The 18,033-nt window shown below is 54.9% G+C and overlaps 4 protein-coding genes across 8 annotated transcripts in view; all 4 read right to left on the reverse strand.

The window, feature by feature from the left end:
- POP7 (POP7 homolog, ribonuclease P/MRP subunit) overlaps positions 1–18,033 on the reverse strand; it is a 123,240-nt gene that overhangs the window by 92,832 nt on the left and 12,375 nt on the right. The gene's annotated exons all lie outside the window — the stretch shown is intronic.
- The window catches only part of GNB2 (G protein subunit beta 2), a 92,335-nt gene that overhangs the window by 61,611 nt on the left and 12,691 nt on the right, over positions 1–18,033 (reverse strand). The gene's annotated exons all lie outside the window — the stretch shown is intronic.
- On the reverse strand, positions 3,582–7,185 carry MOSPD3 (motile sperm domain containing 3). 5 transcript variants are annotated; one of them, XM_050783845.1, is made up of 6 exons: positions 7,046–7,185; positions 6,290–6,557; positions 6,006–6,081; positions 5,561–5,790; positions 3,934–4,098; positions 3,582–3,812 (listed from the first exon to the last, which is right to left on the reverse strand). In XM_050783845.1, the coding sequence occupies exons 2-6, from the start codon at positions 6,492–6,494 to the stop codon at positions 3,781–3,783; spliced, it is 708 nt and encodes a 235-aa protein (XP_050639802.1). In that variant the 5' UTR covers positions 6,495–6,557; positions 7,046–7,185; the 3' UTR covers positions 3,582–3,780. The 5 variants fall into 5 exon arrangements, with proteins under 5 accessions (XP_050639802.1, XP_050639806.1, XP_050639805.1 ...); XM_050783849.1 differs by having other exon boundaries at positions 7,062–7,116; XM_050783848.1 differs by having other exon boundaries at positions 6,955–7,108.
- On the reverse strand, positions 11,285–17,715 carry PCOLCE (procollagen C-endopeptidase enhancer). The gene is made up of 9 exons (XM_050783720.1): positions 17,259–17,715; positions 16,272–16,380; positions 15,584–15,842; positions 14,583–14,707; positions 13,990–14,126; positions 12,842–13,056; positions 11,943–12,020; positions 11,658–11,828; positions 11,285–11,524 (listed from the first exon to the last, which is right to left on the reverse strand). The coding sequence occupies exons 1-9, from the start codon at positions 17,558–17,560 to the stop codon at positions 11,358–11,360; spliced, it is 1,563 nt and encodes a 520-aa protein (XP_050639677.1). The 5' UTR covers positions 17,561–17,715; the 3' UTR covers positions 11,285–11,357.

Below are 18,033 nucleotides of genomic sequence, written 5' to 3' on the forward strand. Positions count from 1 at the left end.
TTAAGAATTTCAAGGCTGGCACAGTGGCTCATGCCTGTAATCTCAGTACTTTGGGAAGCCAAGGTAGGCAGATTGCTTGAGCCTAGGAGTTCCGGAGCTGCCTGGGCAATATGGCAAAAACTTATCTCTACAAAAAGTAAAAAAATTAGCCGGGTGTGGTGGCACGCACCTGTAGTCCCAGCTACTCTAGGGTGCTGAGGTGGGAGAATTGCTTGAGCTTGGGAGGCGGAGGTTGCAGTGAGCTGAGATCGTGCCACTGCACTCCAGCCTGGGCAACAGAGTGGGAGAGTGGAACCCTGTCTCAAAAAAAAAAAAAAAAAAAAGAAAAGAAAAAGAAAAAATTTCAACATAACAATCTCAGAGCATTAAACCCCAAGCATAGCGCCCCTTTCTGAGCATGGGGCCCTGTAAGACTCCAACAATGGTTACACACATTAGATGATTGGCCCTGCCTGGAACATCCTCCAGGATCTCCCCGCCCCCTTTTTCTTTTAGAGGGAGTCTCGCACTGTCATCCAGGGTAGAGTACAGTGGCGCGATCTCGGCTCATGACAACCTCTGACTCCCAGGTTCAAGCGATTCTCCTGCCTCAGCCTCCCTAGTAGCTAGGATTACAGGCGCCTGCCAGCATGCCCAACTAATTTTTTTTTTTTTTTTTTTTTTGTATTTTCAGTAGAGACGGGGTTTTTTGACCAGGCTGGCCTCGAACTCCTGACCTTGTGATCTGCCCTCCCTGGCCTCCCAAAGTGCTGGGATTACAGGTGTGAGCCACTGTACCTAGCCAGGATCCCCATTGACCAGTCTTTGTCCATTGAGGATGGAGACATTGAAGTGTAAGCTACCAGAGGCGGGAAATTCTAAGTGCTGGCACCATGTACCTTTAATCACAGCTTCAGGAGGCTGTGGTCCTGACAGCTCTTCAAGACGCTGGGAAGTAAACGCCTCTTGGTCTAAGGCTTGGGATGCCACAGGGCTCTGGGTTTCAGGATGCAACTGTCCCCTCCTTAGCCCCCTAAGCTTGACTTCTTAGGTTCTCAGAACCCTGAATTAGGATCAGAGACCTCCTGAGCTATTTGCTTCCCTGACATACAGTCCAGACAAGTGTTCCAAAGCACTTTCTCAACGCTTCTTCACTTTGTCCATTGCTCCCTGTGGTAGACAGAATAATGATCTGGACAAAAATGTCCACATCCTAATCCCCAAAACCTGTGAATGAAGTCCCAAAAATGGACATTGCAGATGTGATCTTGAGATGAGTGAATTAAGGATCTTTTTGTTTGTTTGTTTGTTTCCTTACTTATGGGAAATTTTTAATTTGAATTCAGCCTCCAGAGTAGCTGGGACTGCAGATGTGAGCTACCACGCCCAGCTAAGTTTTTGTTTTGTAGAGATAGAGTCTCGCTATGTGGTCCAGGCTGGAGTGCGGTGCTGCAATTATAGCTTATTGCAGCCTCAAACACCTGGGTTCAAGAGATCCTCCCATCTCAGCCTCCTGAGTAGCTGCAACTGCAAGTGTGAGCCACCATGCCCGGCTAATTAAAAAAAAAAAAAAAAATGCCAGGCGCAGTGGCTCATGCCTGTAATCCTAGCACTTTGGGAGGCCGAGGCGGGCCTGAGGTCAGGAGTTTGAGATCAGCCTGGCCAACATGGTGAAACCCTCTCTACTAATTATACAAAAATAAGTCAGAGGTGGTGGCGCACATCTGTATTCCTAGCTACCAGGGAGGCTGACACAGGAGAATTGCTTGAACCCAGGAGGTGGAGGTTGCAGTGAGCCGAAATTGCACCACTGCACTCCAGCCTGGGCGACAGAGCAAGACTTTGTCTCAAAAAAAAAAAAAAATTTTTTTAGAGATGGGATCTTGCTATATTGTCCAGGCTAGTGTTGAACTTCTGGCCTCAAGCTCTTCTCCTGCTCTGGCCTCTCAAAGCACTGGGATTACAGGTGGGAGCCCCTGCCCCCAGCCCTTCAGAAAGCCTTCTTGACCACACCAGTAACAAGGTTTTTTCACAAGTACTCACAGGACCATTAACCTATGTGGCACCTCAAATGCATTTTGGGGACCTGGGCACATCCAGGCTGTTGTGAATGGATATCTTCCATACACATGTAATTTAGCAAAGAGGTTTCCTGGGCTATGGCAAGAGCTGTCCCCAGACTCCTGTTCACAAATGGCACACCCATTCTCCATGCAGTATCAGGGCCACACCCCACTGCAGCCAGCTCTGGGTGTGAGAGGTAGAAGACTCCCAGGGTAGTGGAGCAGGTCCCAGTGCCCCTAAACTAAAGCTGGAACAACTGATCACCTTCCAGTGCTCTGACAGCCTGGGTCTTAATAATATTATCTTGCTGATCTTTGTTCCCAGTCAACCATCTGCCCAGAGTCACTGGTTCTCCCTCTTTCTTTTTATTTTTTTGTAGAAACGGGGTCTTGCTATGTTGTCCAGGCTGGTCTTGAACCCCTGGGCTCAGGCAATCCTCCCACCTTGGCCTCTCAAAAGCACTGGGATTACACATGTGAGCCACTGAGCCTGGCCACTCTCCCTCTTCCTCTGTTCCTCCTCACCCTGCACCTGAAGGAAGGCAGGTGAGCTGGAAGCCTGCCTTTTGTAAATCTTATTATTTTCCTGTACCTAGTTTTTTTGCTTGTTTTTTTTGTTTTTTTTGTTTTCCTGGTTAAGGTGAGGTTATGTCAGGCAATACTATTTCCCCCATATTGGTAGGGACTTTGGTGTTTCTCATCCATGTGAGTTGAAGTCTTCTTTTTCTTAGATGGAATCTTGCTCTGTTGCCCAGGCTGGAGCGCAATGGCACAATCTCGGCTCACTACAGCCTCCACCTCTCAGATTCAAACAATTATCTTACCTCAGTCTCCTGAGTAGCTGGGATTACAGGCGCCCACCACCATGTCCGGCTAATTTTTGTATTTTTAGAGACAAGATTTCACCATGTTGGGTATATTTTTTGTATTTTTACAGACAAGATTTCACCATGTTGGCTACACTGGTCTCGAACTCCTGGCCTCAAGTGATCCACCCGCCTCAGCCCTGCAAAGTGCTGGGATTACAGGCTTGAGCCACTGCGCCCGGCCAAGGGAGTTGAAATCTTAAAGGACAGACAAAGGAAAACAGATATAGGGTCCAAAAGGCAGAAAAGGATTCTAGGAGTTGTAAACACCCAGGTAACCCTGGTGAGAGGCTTTGTTGCCTTCAGATGGTGGGACAGGAGTTCCGTGGCAGGCAGGATTAGGTGGTATTTTCGTTCACTTCCTTTTAGGTTAGGTACATTGGCTTAGGGACAGGATCCTATTCCAGGGCTGAAGAGGATCTTGAGACTCAACTTGCTCAATGCCCTCATTTTGTAGGTAGAATCTGCAGCTCAGAGAAATTAAATGATTTGCTCATGGTCACAGTTTTTCGACGCAAGCACCAGGAGTGACCCAAGTCTTCTAAATCCTCGCTGGGCCTCATCACGGCCCCAAGTGCCCAGGTCCCCTGGGAACAGGGGTGGGAGGAACTAGAGGATGTCTGAGTACCAAAAAAGAAGTGGGAAGACAGGCGCAAGTACCCTACATTTCTGATTTTCATTTTAAAAATGTATTTTATTCAGCTTGGAAAACGAGTACAAATCCCTGGGTGTTTTTTGTGGGGGAGGAGGGGGGAGTAGGCAGGAAAGAGAAGAGGGTAGGAGGCAAGGCAAGGTATGAGCATCACAGTGGCTGCCTTAAGACCCTGCCCAGGGAGGGTGAGGTGGGGTGGGCTGGGGGTTGAGCAGGGAGCTCAGGTCCGGAGGAACACCATGGTGAGGAGGCCTGGAGGGGGGACAAAGAAAGAACAGGGTTGCATGGGCAGCCCTGGGACTCTTGTTAGCGCTCCTCCTGTCCCTTCTCCCTTTTTCCTGGGTCCTGGGTCCCCAGCCACTACTGTCCTCACCCAAGACGTAGGCGGCCACCAACTTTTGTCCCAGGGAGACGTGCAGGACTTGAGGCAGCTGGCTGCTGAGTTCGTCCTGGAGTGGGAGCAGCAGGAAGGCCACGGAGACAATCCCCGTCAGCAAGAAGAGGAGGAAGGAGCTGGTGGCCAGTTGCTGGCGGGGGTCTGAGAAACAAGATTCGTCAGATGCTGCAGTCCCCACTCCTGCCCAGCCCAGGTCCTCCAGGGAGAAGCCTGAACAAGGAAGATGTATCTACTTTTTTTTTTTTCTAAATTATCTTTTATTTTTTGTAGAGATGGAGTCTCATTACGTTGCCCAGGCTGGTCTGGAACTCTTGGCTTCAAGTGATCCTCCTGCCTCAGCCTCCTGAGTAGCTGGGACTATGGGTTCATGCTACCATGCCTGGCTCATTTTTCAGTTGCTTGTAGAAGGTCTTGCTATGTTGCCCAAGCTGATCTTGAACTCCTGGCCTCAAGCAATCTTCCCACCACCTCAGCCTCCCAAAGCACTGGGATTATAGGTGTGAGCCACCACACCCTGTATCTACTTTTTTTTTTTTGAGATGGAGTCTCGCTCTGTTGCACCCAGGCTGGAGTGCAGCCACACAATCCTGACTCACTGCAGCCTCTGCCTCCTAGGTTCAAGTGATTCTCCTGCCTCAGCCTCCTGAGTAGCTGGGATTACAGTTGCGAGCCACCATGCCCAGCTAATTTTTTGTGTGTTTTTAGTAGAGACGGGGTTCCACCATGTTGGCCAGGCTGGTCTCAAACTGCTGGCCTCAGGTCATCAGCCCATCTCAGCCTCCCAAAGCAGTGGGATTATAGGCGTGAGCCACCATGCCCTGTATCTACTTTTTTTTTTTTTGAGACGGAGTCTTGCTCTGTCACCCAGGCTGGAGTGCAGTGGTGGGATCTCAGCTCACTGCAAGCTCCGCCTCCCGGGTTTACGCCATTCTCCTGCCTCAGCCTCCCAAGTAGCTGGGGCTACAGGCGCCCACCACCTCGCCCGGCTAGTTTTTTGTATTTTTTAGTAGAGACGGGGTTTCACTGTGTTAGCCAGGATGGTCTCGATCTCCTGACCTCGTGATCCGCCCGTCTCGGCCTCCCAAAGTGCTGGGATTACAGGCTTGAGCCACAGTGCCCGGCTTGTATCTACTTTTTACTGCCCTCCAAGGGTACACTGCAAGTGTCCTCTCCTTCCTAGAGCCTCTGTCCCCACCACCACAAGAAACTCTCTCCTCTAGTCCCTTAGCATTCATTTTCTCTCTTCTGTGGACCTGACACGCAGGGACCTCTCTTGATCTCAAACCCAGTACACAAGTTGGTACAGGGTTAATTGCTCAATACAGGTTTCTTATTGAACTGAACTGAGCTACCACACGATAGGAAGTACTGCGGTTACAGTCAAGGAAGAACTTTTTCCTCTAAGTAGAAGTCAGAAACCGAAGAAGCTGTAAGTCTTTTTCCCTCTCACCTGATATAAAATCTCAACTCGGAGGAATGTTTCCACCAAAAGACAAAAGACTGAACCAGGAGACTTACTCTTCAAATCCAGTTTATCTCATCTCTAGGGAGATGCTAGTTCCTACCTCCCTACAGAACTCAAGATCCCCGTCTCCCAACTCACGTTCCTGGAAGTGTCTGGCCGTGGGTGGTGGTGTCCCAGCAGGAGGCCCTGGGTGAGGCGCTGGATCCGGCTGTCCCTGAAGCTCAAGGGGGTACGCTGGGGCTCTCAGAACAGAGGTAATGTCCTTGCGTCCCACCACGCGGCCCTCAGCTCCTTCCTCAGACAGCTCAATACGGAAGCGGTCCTGGACATCATAGTGGCTGGGAATGGGTGCCACATGGCGAATCACACTGGTCCCAAGGTAGGAGAGAAGCCCATTGGGGTGAAACGAGTGAGAGGCAGTAATCCTAGGAAATCTGAGCCTCCCCCCCAGAAGTCTCTCCTTTAGGGGCACAGACAGAGGGTAGGGCAAACAGGTTAAAGAGGGCAAGGTCTCAGACCTCAGACAACAGGTGGCAGCGACCTCTGGCTTCCATAAGCCTCCCCACCCTCCCAGCTCACTCACATGTCAATGCAAGACTGAGGCTTCACATATCCCTCTGCGTCAAACACCGTGTATTTGGCAGGTGCTGTGCACAGGACTGGGGGACAGAGACACACACAGACAAGCCCTGCCATGTGGGTCATTTGAGTCCCCTCTGCCTTCTGCCCCGCAGGCTGGACATGACTTTCCCAGTCCACCAAAGCTGGACGTCCAACCCTACCCATCTGACTCCTCCAGCCAACACAGCCCCCCAGTGCCCGGCCACCAGCCCCCAGATCCCTTGCACGAGGCGCCGATCCCTTTACCTCGGAATCGAAGCGCAGTTCCTGTGGGGTTATAGAGGGTCAGCAGCTGTCGGGGTCCGCTCCGCTGGTCCGCCCTGAATACTAGATCCGGGGGAAAGACCAGAACCGGGACAACGGGTCCCAAGGGAGGAGGGGCGCCCCGGGACCCCCGCCCAGGGGGCCCCGGACCCACCAGCTCCTGGTCCTGGGGCGCCCCACGGCGCATGCAGGCTCCGGGCGGTCGGACATCCGAGGGCAGAGCTCAGGGGACAGGGCCTAGAGTCGAGAGCTGGGGGGCGTGAGGGGCGAAAGGGGACAAGATGAGCTCCCGGGCCAGGGCCTGGACTGACGCCGCCGCCGCCTCGGAATCCCGCTAGATGGGACTCCCGCAGACCCAGGCCCAGGGCCCCCAAGACCTTCCCTCTTCCAGCTCTGCCCCAGGTTCCTTCGGACCCGCCAAGCCCCACCTCGACGGCCACGCCCACCCCGCTAAACCCGGCCCCTCGCAGCTCCCAACCCGGTCTTCTCCTCAGGCCCAGCTCGCGATCTCCATAAGCCCCGCCCCGCCGCTGGCCTCGCCCCTTCCGGGCGTTTCCGGACGCCCTCCTCCTCTCTCTGGCCAAACTCCGCGGGCTGCAGCGGCCGCCCGCGGAGCTACCTGTGACGCCTCCTGCTTCCTGGGAGACCTGTGTTTGCGTCTCCGGCCCCTCCCTAATCTCGGACACGGGCCCCGTTGGGCTTCTGCCTCAAAACGGCGGCTTGCGCTAGGATGCCTGCCTTGTGATCAAAGCACCTGACAGTCAGCTTATGGTCAGACTAATGATGCCATGTTCCCGGGAGTCCTTTTGTATACTTCCGCCGTACGGCCTCTGTCATTGGCCAGGGCGTCTTTGTTTCTGCCGTAACTGTACGCCGATTGGTGTGCTGAAAGACCAAACAGAACGCCCTCCTTCTGTCGTCTGCGATTGGCTAGATTCCGGTGACGTAACAGTTTTCCTGGCCCTGAAGTAACTCAGGGAACCGGGGGCGGGGTTTCGAGTTGGGCTTTTTTTCTTCCTCCCTATTCTTGAGACGGTCCAAGTCAATCTCCCACCGGGAAGCCTTTTTCCTCCTCTTCAATTCCAGGCTCCCTTGGAAGCCTCTGCAGGAACCAAGCCTGTTTTCTTTTTTGCCTTTTTTTTTTTGAGACGAAGTCTCGCGCTGTCGCCCAGGCTAGAGTGCAATCTCGGCTCACTGCAACCATCGCCTCCAGGGTTCAAGCGATTCTCCGGTCCCAGCCTCCAGAGTAGCTGGGATTATAGGCGTGTGCCACCACGCCCGGGTAATTCTTTGTATTTTTAGTAGAGACAGGGTTTCGCCATGTTGGTCAGGCTGGTCTCGAACTCCTGACCTCAGGCGATCCACTCGCCTCAGTCTCTCAAAGTGCTGCGATTACAGGCATGAGCCACCGTGCCCGGCCTCTCTGTCGCCCAGGCTTGAGTGCAGTGGTGCGATCATTGCTCACTGCAGCCTCCAACTCCTGGGTTCAAGGGATTCTCCTGCCCCAGCCTCCGAGTAGGTGGGATTACAGGTGCGCACCACCACACCCGGGTAATTTTTGTAATTTTTTGTAGAGACGATCTCGCTATGTTGTGCAGGCAGGTCTCGAACTCCTGGGCCCAAGCGATCCTCCCACTTAAGCCTCCCAAAGTGCATGAGAGCCACTGTCCCTCCCCCAGGCCCAAAGTCTGTTTTCTATGGGACTGGTTGGAGGCTCCTCCCATCTGGGACTCCAGCCTGAGTCTCACCTCCTGTTTCTCACCTCCTGTTTCTCACCTTCCTGTAAGGGACGTGGGAAATCACTCACATTTGCACGGGGAATTAAGATTTGCTAATTTCAAACCCATGTTGTTCGAGTAATTATGTATTTTTAAAAAGGATTTGCTAAACCTTCCACTTTAATTGCATCGAATCTTCAACTCTTTTTACAGCCTGGATAAGGTGAAGAATCTGAGTCTCTCGGGGCACCCAGTTAGCGGTGGAACAAAGACAAAATTGATCTTAATGGAAAGTCTCCTCTGAACATGTTATGTAGAATTCCCATGTTCTCTTTTACATTTTCTTTCTTTCTTTCTTTTTTTGAGACAGTCTTGCTCTGTCACCCAGGCTGGAGGGCAGTGGTGCAATCATAGCTCCCTGCAGTCTCCACCTGCTTGGTTGGGCTCAACCGATCCTCCCGCCTCAGCCTTCTGAGTAGCTGGGACTACAGGCGCGTGCCTCCACACCTGGCTAATTTCATTTTTTTTTTTTTTTAAGAGCACTTATAGTGATACATGACCTCCTATTTTATTGTTTCTCCTCCAGTAGAATGTTCTTCCCTTTCCACAAGAGCAGGGACTTTGTTTAGTTTTCTGTTGTATCTTTAGCACTTATGACAGTGCCTGCTATTTGGAATGAACAAATGAATGAGTGACTAGGATGAACTTTGAGCAGAGATCTGACTGGATTTAGGAAGTGAGCCATGAGATATATCTATGGCAGAGAATTCTGGATAGAGGAAACAGCAAAGGCCTAAAACAGAAGTGTACTAGAAATGGACCACAAGGCCGGGTGTGGTGGCTCATGCCTGTAATTCCAGCACTTTGGGAGGCCAAGGCAGGCGGATCACGAGGTCAGGAATTCGAGATCAGCCTGACCAACATAGTAAAACCCCGTCTCTACTAAAAATACAAAATTAGCCGGGCGTGGTGGCATGTGCCTGTAGTCCCAGCTACTCAGGAGGCTGAGGCAGGAGAATCGTTCGAATTCGGGAGGTGGAGGTTGCAGTGAGCCAAGATAGCGCCACTGCACTCCAGCCTGGGCGACAGAGCGAGACTCCATCTCAAAAAAAAAAAAAAGGGGGGGCAACAAACTGTGAAGTTGCCAATGTGGCTGGAACAGATGATACACAGGAGACAGTAGACATGAAGCTGTGGCCGGGCGCGGTGGCTCACGCCTGTAATCCCAGCACTTTGGGAGGCCGAGGCGGGCGGATCACAAGGTCAGGAGATCGAGACCACGGTGAAACCCCGTCTCTACTAAAAATACAAAAAATTAGCCGGGCGCGGTGGCGGGCGCCTGTAGTCCCAGCTACTCAGGAGGCTGAGGCAGGAGAATGGCGTAAACCCAGGAGGCGGAGCTTGCAGTGAGCCGAGATCGCACCACTGCACTCCAGCCTGGGCGACAGAGCGAGACTCCGTCTCAAAAAAAAAAAAAAAAAAAAAAGACATGAAGCTGTGAGGCAGGAGAGAGAATGCAGATGATATAGGGCCTTGAACCCTTGGTAAGACTTGGGAAACTACGGGAAAGTTTTGAGTAAAGGAGGGACAAGATGTGACATATCGGCCAGGCGTGGTGGTTCATGCCTGCAATTCTACCACTTTGGGAGGCCAAGGTGGGGTGAATCACCTGAGGTTGGGAGTTTGAGACCAGCCTTACCAACGTGGAGAAGCCCTGTCTCTATTAGAAATACAAAATTAGCCAGGCGTGGTGATGCACCCCTGTAATTCCAGCTAGTCGGGAGGCTGAGGCAGGCAAATCACTTGAACCCAGGAGGCAGAGTTTGCAGTGAGCCGAGATTGCACCATTGCACTCCAGCCTGGGCAACAAGAGCGAAACTCTGTCTCAAAAAAACAAAAACAAAAACAAAAACAAACAGCGACATATGTTCTTTTCTTTTTTTTTTTTTTTGACGCGGAGTCTTGCTCTGTGCCCCAGGCTGGAGTGCAGTGGCGCGATCTCGGCTCACTGCAAGCTCCGCTCCCCCGGGTTCACGCCATTCTCCTGCCTCAGCCTCCCGAGTAGCTGGGACTACAGGCGCCCTCCACCTCGCCCGGCTAATTTTCTTGTATTTTTAGTCGAGACGGGGTTTCACCGTGTTAGCCAGGATGGTCTCGATCTCCTGACCTCATGATCCGCCGGTCTCGGCCTCCCAAAGTGCTGGGATTACAGGCTTGAGCCACCGCGCCCGGCCTGTTCTTTTCTTTTTTATGTTACATTATTTTTTGAGACGGAGTCTCACTCTGTTGCCTAGGTTGGAGTGCAATGGCATGATCTCAGCTCACTGCAGTCTCCACCTCTTGAGTTCAAGCAATTCTTTTGCCTCAGTCTCCCGAGTAACAGGCGCTGGCAACCATGCCCAGCTAAATTTTTTTGTATTTTTAGTAGAGACGGGCTTTCACCATGTTGGCCAGGCTGGTCTCAAACTCCTGACCTCAAGTGATCTGCCTGCCTTGGCCTCTCAAAGTACTGGGACTACAGGCGTGAGTCACCGCGCCCAGCCAAGACGTGACATATTTTCTTTTTACCTTTTTAGAGAAAGTCTTACTCTGTTGCCTGGAGTACAGTGGTGTGATCATAGGTCACTGCAGCCTCAGAGTCCTGGGCTCAAGCACACCTCCCACATCAGCCTCCTGAGTAGCTGGGACCACAGATGAGTACCATCACGCCCAGCTAATTATTTTTTGTAAAGACAGAATCTGGCCATGTTGCCCAGGCTGATCTGAAACTTCTGACCTCAAGTGATCCTCTCACCTCAGCCTCTCAAAGTGCTGGGATTACAGGCATCAGCCACTGCACCTGGCCTGTGACTTCTTTTTTTTTTTTTTTTTTGAGACAGGGTCTCACTGTGTTCCTCCAGGTGGAGTACAGTGGCATAGTCACAGCTCACTGCAGTCTTACCTCCCCGGATCAAGTGGTCCTTCCACCTCAACTTGAGTAGCTGGGACTACAGGTGTCCACCACCACGCCTGGCTAATTTTTGTATTTTTTTTGTGGAGAGGGGTTTTGCCATGTTGCCCAGGCTGGTCTTAAACTCTTGGCCTCAGCAATCCTCCTGACTCAGCCTCCCATAGTGCTGGGATTACAGCTGTGAGCCACCACACCTGGTCACATTCTTAAAAGATTATTCTGTATAGTAAATATGTGTTGAATGAATGAATGAATGAAAAGAAATCCTCAAGCTGGACCCCAATACCATAAGCATGGAGATCTGACCCCTTCCTCAGTTAAGAAACATTTATTTGGATAAGAAAGAGGGCCTGAGGGCTAGGGGCCGGGGCTGGCCTGGGTCTCAGTCCTGGGACTCAGCAGCCCGCACAGGTTGGGAGGGGCACTTCCTCTTGCTTAGGTTGGTGAGGATCTGGTCCTGGTTGGGCCGGTGGAGAACCACAAAGCTCTCTGGAGGAAGGACGGGGCCTCTGTTCTCTTCCACCTGGCCCATCAGCAGATAACTGACTCCTGGAAGAAGGAGGGAGGGAGGAGTTGAGATCTCTTATTCTTGAGACCTGTCAGCAGGTCTCAAGATTCCACACCTTGATCATTTCAGTGTGGCTTAGCTCGCCCCATCCCCATTTCTCCACATCTCTGTTACCTTTCTTCAAGGGGGGGCACTGCTTGCAAGGCACGTAAAACTTCAGGGAGGTGCCAGTGGGTGGAGAAGGCAGGTCCAGTCCTCCAGTTTTATAAGCACCAATAAGACTGACAGTGACAGCGAGGCCCTCCCCTGGCTCCCGAACCATGGACTTCACCGTTGCAGTCACCACTGTGGGAGAATGGGAGTGAGAGATGAGGAGATGGGAGGTTCCAGACGGCAGAGGACTGGAACCAGAAGCGGGAGGTGGTTCGAGGAGCTGGATGGGCTTGGGGGTGTTCTTACCCAGGCTGCTGGCACAGAAGTTGCTCTGCAAGGTGCCTGTCCGGCGGCACTGCTTTGGGCAGGTGACAGCAGGTGCATCTAGGAGGGAGGAGGGTGGAGCGTGACCTGCTCAGCAGGTAGGAGGGAGCATTGTCCCCATAACAGACTCATTGACTTGAACTGTTCAGAGCTCTGTCCAGCTTCCGGTCCCAGCACCCAGTAAGGGTCATTGGCAGGAAGGAGGGACCAGTGACTATAAGATGAATCAATGAGTGAATGTAGCCCAGGAAGAACTTTTTTGTTTGTTTAAGATGGAGTCTTGCTCTGTTGCCCAGGCTGGAGTGCAGCGGCACAGTCAGGCTCATTGAAGCCTCGACCTTCCCAGCTCAAGTGATCCTCCCACCTCAGCCTCCCAAGTAGCTATGACCACATGCCTGGCTAATTTTTTTTTTTTTTTTTTTGAGATAGAATCTCACTCTGTAACCCAAGCTGGAGTGCAGTGGCACAATCTCAGCTCACTACAATCTCCACCTCCCAGGTCAAGTGATTCTCCTGTCTCAGCTTCCCAAGTAGCTGGGATTACAGGTGTGCATCACCACACCTGGCAAATTTTTGTATTTTTAGTAGAGATGGGGTTTCGCCATGTTAGCCGGGGTGGTCTTGAACTCCTGACCTCAGGTGATCTGCCGGCCTTGGCCTCCCAAAGTGCTGGGATTACAGGCGTGAGCCACCAGCCCAGCCTAATTTTTTATTTTTGAAAAGACAGAGTCTTGCTATGTTGAACTCCTAGGCTTAAGTGATCCTCCTGCCTGGGCCTCCCAAAATGCTGGGATTACAGGTGTGAGCCACAGTGCAGGTCAGAACTTTTTGAAATGGCTCCCTTCAGTCTGTTTCCCCTTCCTCCCCCATCCCAGACTCACCGGGGGCTGAGGGAGTTTCCTCTGTTTTCTCTGGAGGTTGGGACTTGCGGGGCGGCTTGACTTTGGGCTCAGTTCCCGGTTTGGGGCTGGGCCCTTGCCCTTCTTTGGCAGTGCCCCGCGGCAGGGTCTTGTAGGAGGCTGAGAAGCCGTCAGCGGTGACGCTGAGATCTGAGACGAACTGGACAAGGAGTTCATTCCCTTCGGAGGAGATGGAGCTGCGGGTGGCCACCGAGCATTGGGGGAAGTGTCAGGGCGGGTGTGCACCACACTCGTCTCAGCCCCGTGACTTTTTTTTTTTTTTTTTTTTGAGACGGAGCCTCACTCTGCCGCCCAGGCTGGAGTGCAGTGGCGCCATCTCGGCTCACTGCAAGCTCCGCCTCCCGGGTTCACGCCATTCTCCTGTCTCAAGCCTCCCGAGTAGCTGGGACTACAGGCGCCCACCACCATGCCCGGCTAATTTTTTTGTATTTTTAGTAGAGACGGGGTTTCACCGTGTTAGCTAGGATGGTCTCGATCTCCTGACCTCGTGATCCGCCCGCCTCGGCCTCCCAAAGTGCAGGGATTACAGGCGTGAGCCACCGCACCCGGCCCCCCGTGACCTTTTTTGTTTGTTTATTTGTTTGTTTGTTTGAGACAGGGTCTCACTTTGTCTCCCAGGCTTGAGTGCAGTGGCTCCATCTCGGCTCACTGCAGCCTTGATCTTCTGGGTTCAAGTAATCCTCCTGCCCCAGCCCCGCAAGTTGCTGGGACTACAGGCACGCCACCATGTCCAGCTAATTATTTTGTATTTTTAGTACAGACAGGGTTGCGCCATGTTGCCCAGGCTGGTCTCGAACTCCTAAGCTCAGGTGATCCTCCAGCTTCGGCCTCCCAAAGTGCTATGATTACAGGCATGAGCCACTACGCCTGGTCCGGTGGAATTTTAACTTCGTCCTGACTTCGCAGAGCCCCATTCGCCTCTCTATCCCCAGACTCCAGACCCAAGGCCAAATCTTCTCTTTGCCTGGCCCGGAACCTGCTCCCCTCCCTGGTTTGGAGCCCTGGGGTTCAGATCTCGTCCCTTTAGTTGAACCCCGCCCTTACAAACAGCCGCTTGCGCGCGGTCCCCCTACGCTCTCACCCGGACTCGCCCAGGTCCCGCCCCTCACCCCGGGACTGCGTCGCCGCAGAACTTCCCCAGCCTCCGGGAGTCGTCGCTCACGGCTCCGTTGAACACGCTGACCGAGTCGTAGCGGCAGTAGGTGTCCGGCTCCAGGTCAAATTTCTCGAAGGTCAGCGCGATGACCTGGTGGCGGGTGGAGGCGGGGGCTGCGCGGTGGGACACCTCTCGGCGCCTGCACCTCATCTACTGGGTGCCTTCTGCAGCCCCTACTCCCACCTCCCGCGTCCCCTGGGCCCCCTCCTGAAGGCGTTCACACCACAGCACGCAGGACCACACACACCCATGGGACCCTGCAGGGGCGTCGGTCGTCGTCGTTGGCAAGGTCAAGTCCTGGCGCACTCACAAGTGACAGACCCGCGTGTTATACCAGGACCCTGTACCTCACTCTCCTGAGACTTGTCTCAGTTGCAATTTTTACATTTTTGTTTGTGTGCATGCAGGGGTTGGGGCTGTTTTGGGGGCCCACCAGCGCAAGCGCAGTGCTCGGGACACAGCAGATGTTCAATAAATATTTGCTGGCTGCAAGCTGGAGGGCGCCGCCTGGGTCCCCTAGGGCAGCCTGGGGAGGAGGGTCGGTACCTGATCCCGGGGTGCGATGATGTGCCAGGAACAGCTGATGCCCGGGGGGTAATCGGACTCGGGCCAGTTGGGCGTGGTCAGGGTTCCCTGGGCCTTCTCCAGCCGCCCCCCGCAAAATTGGTGCTCTGGGGAGGGGAGAGAGGAGCGGGGGTGGGGGGCGGTGGAGACCCTCGGTCAGCTCGAGGAGAGCTCTAGGCTGGGAGCCCCGGCAGGCAGCTCGGATGTCTGGGGCTCAGGATGAGGGGAGGAGAAGAAGGGGAGGTAAGACCGGGGCAGGTTAGCAGAGAGCGGCCGGGAGGAGCGCGGCTCGGGGAAGTCTGGGGCCGCAGGGCGCACTGGCGGGCGGTGGAAGCGGGAGGAGGAACTGGCTGGACGCCCCCTTCTGGCCCCTCCCCGACCCGCGGCCGCACCGCGCCTCTTCCCCTAGGAGATCCCATCTCCCCGGCCCTGCAGCAGAGTCCCCTTTCAGGCTGGAGAGGGTGTCCTCGACTTGGGGCACAGCCCCCGAGGCCCCCTTTAGGGAGGTCCCCGCCTGAAACATTGCAAGGGAGACTTCTGCCGCCAGGAGGGGGTGATGGGACCGCAATCGGGAGCCCAGGGCTGAGTGTAGGGGGGCCCCCCGGGTCGGAGGAACCTAGTCCCCCCAGCCCTGGGGTGCCCCCTCGCGCCCGTCGGAGGGAGCCCGATTGCGGACGGGGGCGGGCAGTTACTCACCGTCCCAGTAACCCCAGGCCGCCCATTCCACCCGCGGGTCGGTGACCCATTTCCGCCTCGCGCCTGGGGGGGGCCCTGGAAGAGGGGATGGGTGGGTGCGGGAGGAGGGGAGAGAAGACGGGGAGGAGGGACTGAAGGGGCGGTTAGTGAGGAAAATTGGTCAGGGAGGTAAGGCGCCCTAGGCGCTGGGGCGCGGGGTGGGCGGGGCAGAGGTTAGGGCTGGGGGCGGGACTGCGCCCGGGGCGGGGCCTGGAGTGGGGGGAAAGCGGAGGTGAGGGAGTTCTCACCAGTGCCCGAGGTGGCCCGCCCGCTGTACCAGAGCAGGAAGCCTCGTCCTCCTGTGCCCTCATCCGCCGTCATCCTCAGGGTCACCTGGTTGCCGGGGGCGACTAAGGGCGCAGGCCGGAAGGTCCCGCAAAAGCGTCCGAGCCGCTGGCCAGAAGTCCCAGACCCAGCGAAGACCTCCAGTGCATCGTAGCGGCAGGCGGGGTGCAGCTCCAGGTCGAAGACTCGGAATGAGAGGGACACAGTCTGACCCTCGGGGACCTGATAGCGGGGACAGAGGCGGGGACCCACAGAGTCAGGCCCCACACAACCCAGCCAGAGGGCAACTCCCCTGCCCCAAGCGTTTCTTGCAGAAACGGACTGAACGGGAAGAGGCCCCCATGCCAGTGTAGGGCAGAGGGCCTGGTCTCTGCAGCTCTCCTGGTGGCCTGTGCAGGGGACAAGAGCTGAGGCTTTGGAAGAGGAGGGAGGGCCGGGGACTGGAGAATGAGGATTTGAGGGAAGGGTTAAGAGGGTGCTTGTTACGGTGGGAATGATGCCTTTAGTGACAGAGGGAAGACACTTGGAGCTGCCCCAGGTTGAGAAGGTGGTGCCGGGTACTGGGGGTGGGGGCCTGGGGGCGCTCCCTTCGCAGTCAGGCCTTTGCCTCTGAGACTTTGACAAGGGGTAGTGCCCAGAGGGGCTTCTCACCGTTATGGTCCAGATGCACTCCTTATTAGGGGGGTAGAGGTTGGGGAACCCCTCACTTGCCACGTAACCTGATTCCCCCTTCACATCCCCTCCGCACAGGAACACGGGTCTGGAGAACAGAAACGGGGTCAGGAAAGAGCAGGGACGGGTGGGACGGGGGAGCACTGAAAAGATGGGGATGAGGTGATGAGGATGAAACTCCAAGGAGGGAAGCTGGGGGATGAAATGGAAAGGCCTTGAGAGACCTGGGGCAGCTTCCACCAGCCAGGACAGGGCTGGGGTGTCCCAGACTCCCACAAAGATAAGGGAAAAGTGGGCCTGGCAACTCGACCATCCCTCCAACCCCCAGAGTCCCCACCCCCACCCCAACAGGAATTCCCGGAATCCTCCTCGGCCCCCCTTCCTGACTCCCCCCTCACTCTGCCTGGCAGTCCAGGGACAGGAGCCGCCTAACTACTTCCAGATGTGGACACAGCCACGAGGCGGTGGGGGGGAGGGAGTGGAGAGATGGAGGGAGCTGCAGTGGTGATGGCCCTCTGATTGAACCTGGAGGCCAGGCCCCCCGAGCTCCTCACCTTAGCCCTGCCCCTGTTCCAAACTGCTTTAGAATCTGACTCCCAAGTCTCCACTCGCTGGCCCCTCCTCCCTCTAAATCCCTCTCGAATTCCTTCCTGGAATCCAGCTACCAGGCAAGTTCAGGAGCTTGGCTCTCTCTTGGGTTCTATGGGGGGGCCAAGGATCTGGGTGGGTGGGGAGACTTAAGATACCAGAGGACGAAGGTGGGGGAATGGGAGCAGTGGTGGCCTGCAGGAGATCAAGGTCTTACAGAAGATGGGGAGGATTTGGGGGCCAGAGAAGGGTGAGGCGGTGGGAAATCTGGGGAGTGGTGTGTCAGCAAGGGAACCCAAAATATCCCCAGGCATAACGCCCCAGGAATCAGGGGTCTGAAGTTCACTGGAGCTGTCTGGAAGATGCCAAGAGACCTACCTGGTGTAGTTGGGGGTCTGGCCCTGGGCAAAAGGCAGCAGGGCCCAGGCAGTGAGGAGGGGCCCCAGGAGGGAGGCTGTGGCTGCAGGCAGCATGGCCCAGGGGAAAGAGGCAGAGGTCCTCAAGACAGAGGCAGCAGCTGAATTTTGCAGAGCAGCAGCAGCGGTGGCGGCAGCAGCAAGATAATCAGCGCCAGATGGGGCAGCCTCGGGTGTGTGGGCGTGGGGACTGGCCAGTGGGGCGGGCGGTGGGGAAGGCGGGACAGTGGCGTGTCCTGGGACCTCTCTAGGTCTAGGACACATAAATGTTGACCTAAGAAGGGGGAGGAGCAGTGAGGGGCAGAGGCCGTCTCCCAGGCCTCAAGTAACGTCATCGGGAACCCCACTCTGTCCACCGAGGGAGTATCTCCAGGACCTTCTGAGGACTCACTAGCCCCCATCCTCCCCCAGCCCCTGCTTCCTCAGCTCAGGAGCCCTCATTGCTCACCCCCTGCCTGACCACCCCTGCCAGCCCATTTTCCAGTTCTTTTTTTTTTTTTTTTTTTTTTTTTTTTTTTTGAGACAGAGTCTCATTCTGTGATCCAGGCTGGAGTGCAGTGGCACCATCTCGGCTCACTGCAACCTTCGCCTCCCGGGTTCAAGCGATTTTTGTGCCTCAGCCTCCCAAGTAGCTGGGACTACAGGCACATACCTCCATGCCTGGCTAATTTTTGTATTTTTAGTAGAGACAGGGTTTCAGCATGCTGTCCAGGCTGGTCTCGAACTCCTAGCCTCAG

This window comes from Macaca thibetana, chromosome 3 (assembly GCF_024542745.1).
Source record: "Macaca thibetana thibetana isolate TM-01 chromosome 3, ASM2454274v1, whole genome shotgun sequence".
Lineage (NCBI taxonomy): Eukaryota > Metazoa > Chordata > Mammalia > Primates > Cercopithecidae > Macaca > Macaca thibetana.

What these genes read in the sequence shown, in the direction of transcription:
- PCOLCE (XM_050783720.1), bottom strand. Translation starts at nt 17,560, where the DNA reads ATGTGTCCTAGACCTAGAGAGGTCCCAGGACACGCCACTGTCCCGCCT. An exon ending in GGAAACTCCCTCAGCCCCCG is followed by an intron (nt 12,021 to 12,841) that starts GTGAGTCTGGGA and finishes CCTCCCTCCTAG; the next exon opens with ATGCACCTGCTGTCACCTGC. An exon ending in GTGCCCCCCCTTGAAGAAAG is followed by an intron (nt 11,525 to 11,657) that starts GTAACAGAGATG and finishes TCCTTCTTCCAG; the next exon opens with GAGTCAGTTATCTGCTGATG.
- MOSPD3 (XM_050783845.1), bottom strand. Translation starts at nt 6,494, where the DNA reads ATGCGCCGTGGGGCGCCCCAGGACCAGGAGCTGGTGGGTCCGGGGCCC. An exon ending in AACTGCGCTTCGATTCCGAG is followed by an intron (nt 6,082 to 6,289) that starts GTAAAGGGATCG and finishes TCTGTCCCCCAG; the next exon opens with TCCTGTGCACAGCACCTGCC. An exon ending in GGTGGCCGCCTACGTCTTGG is followed by an intron (nt 3,813 to 3,933) that starts GTGAGGACAGTA and finishes TCCCCCCTCCAG; the next exon opens with GCCTCCTCACCATGGTGTTC.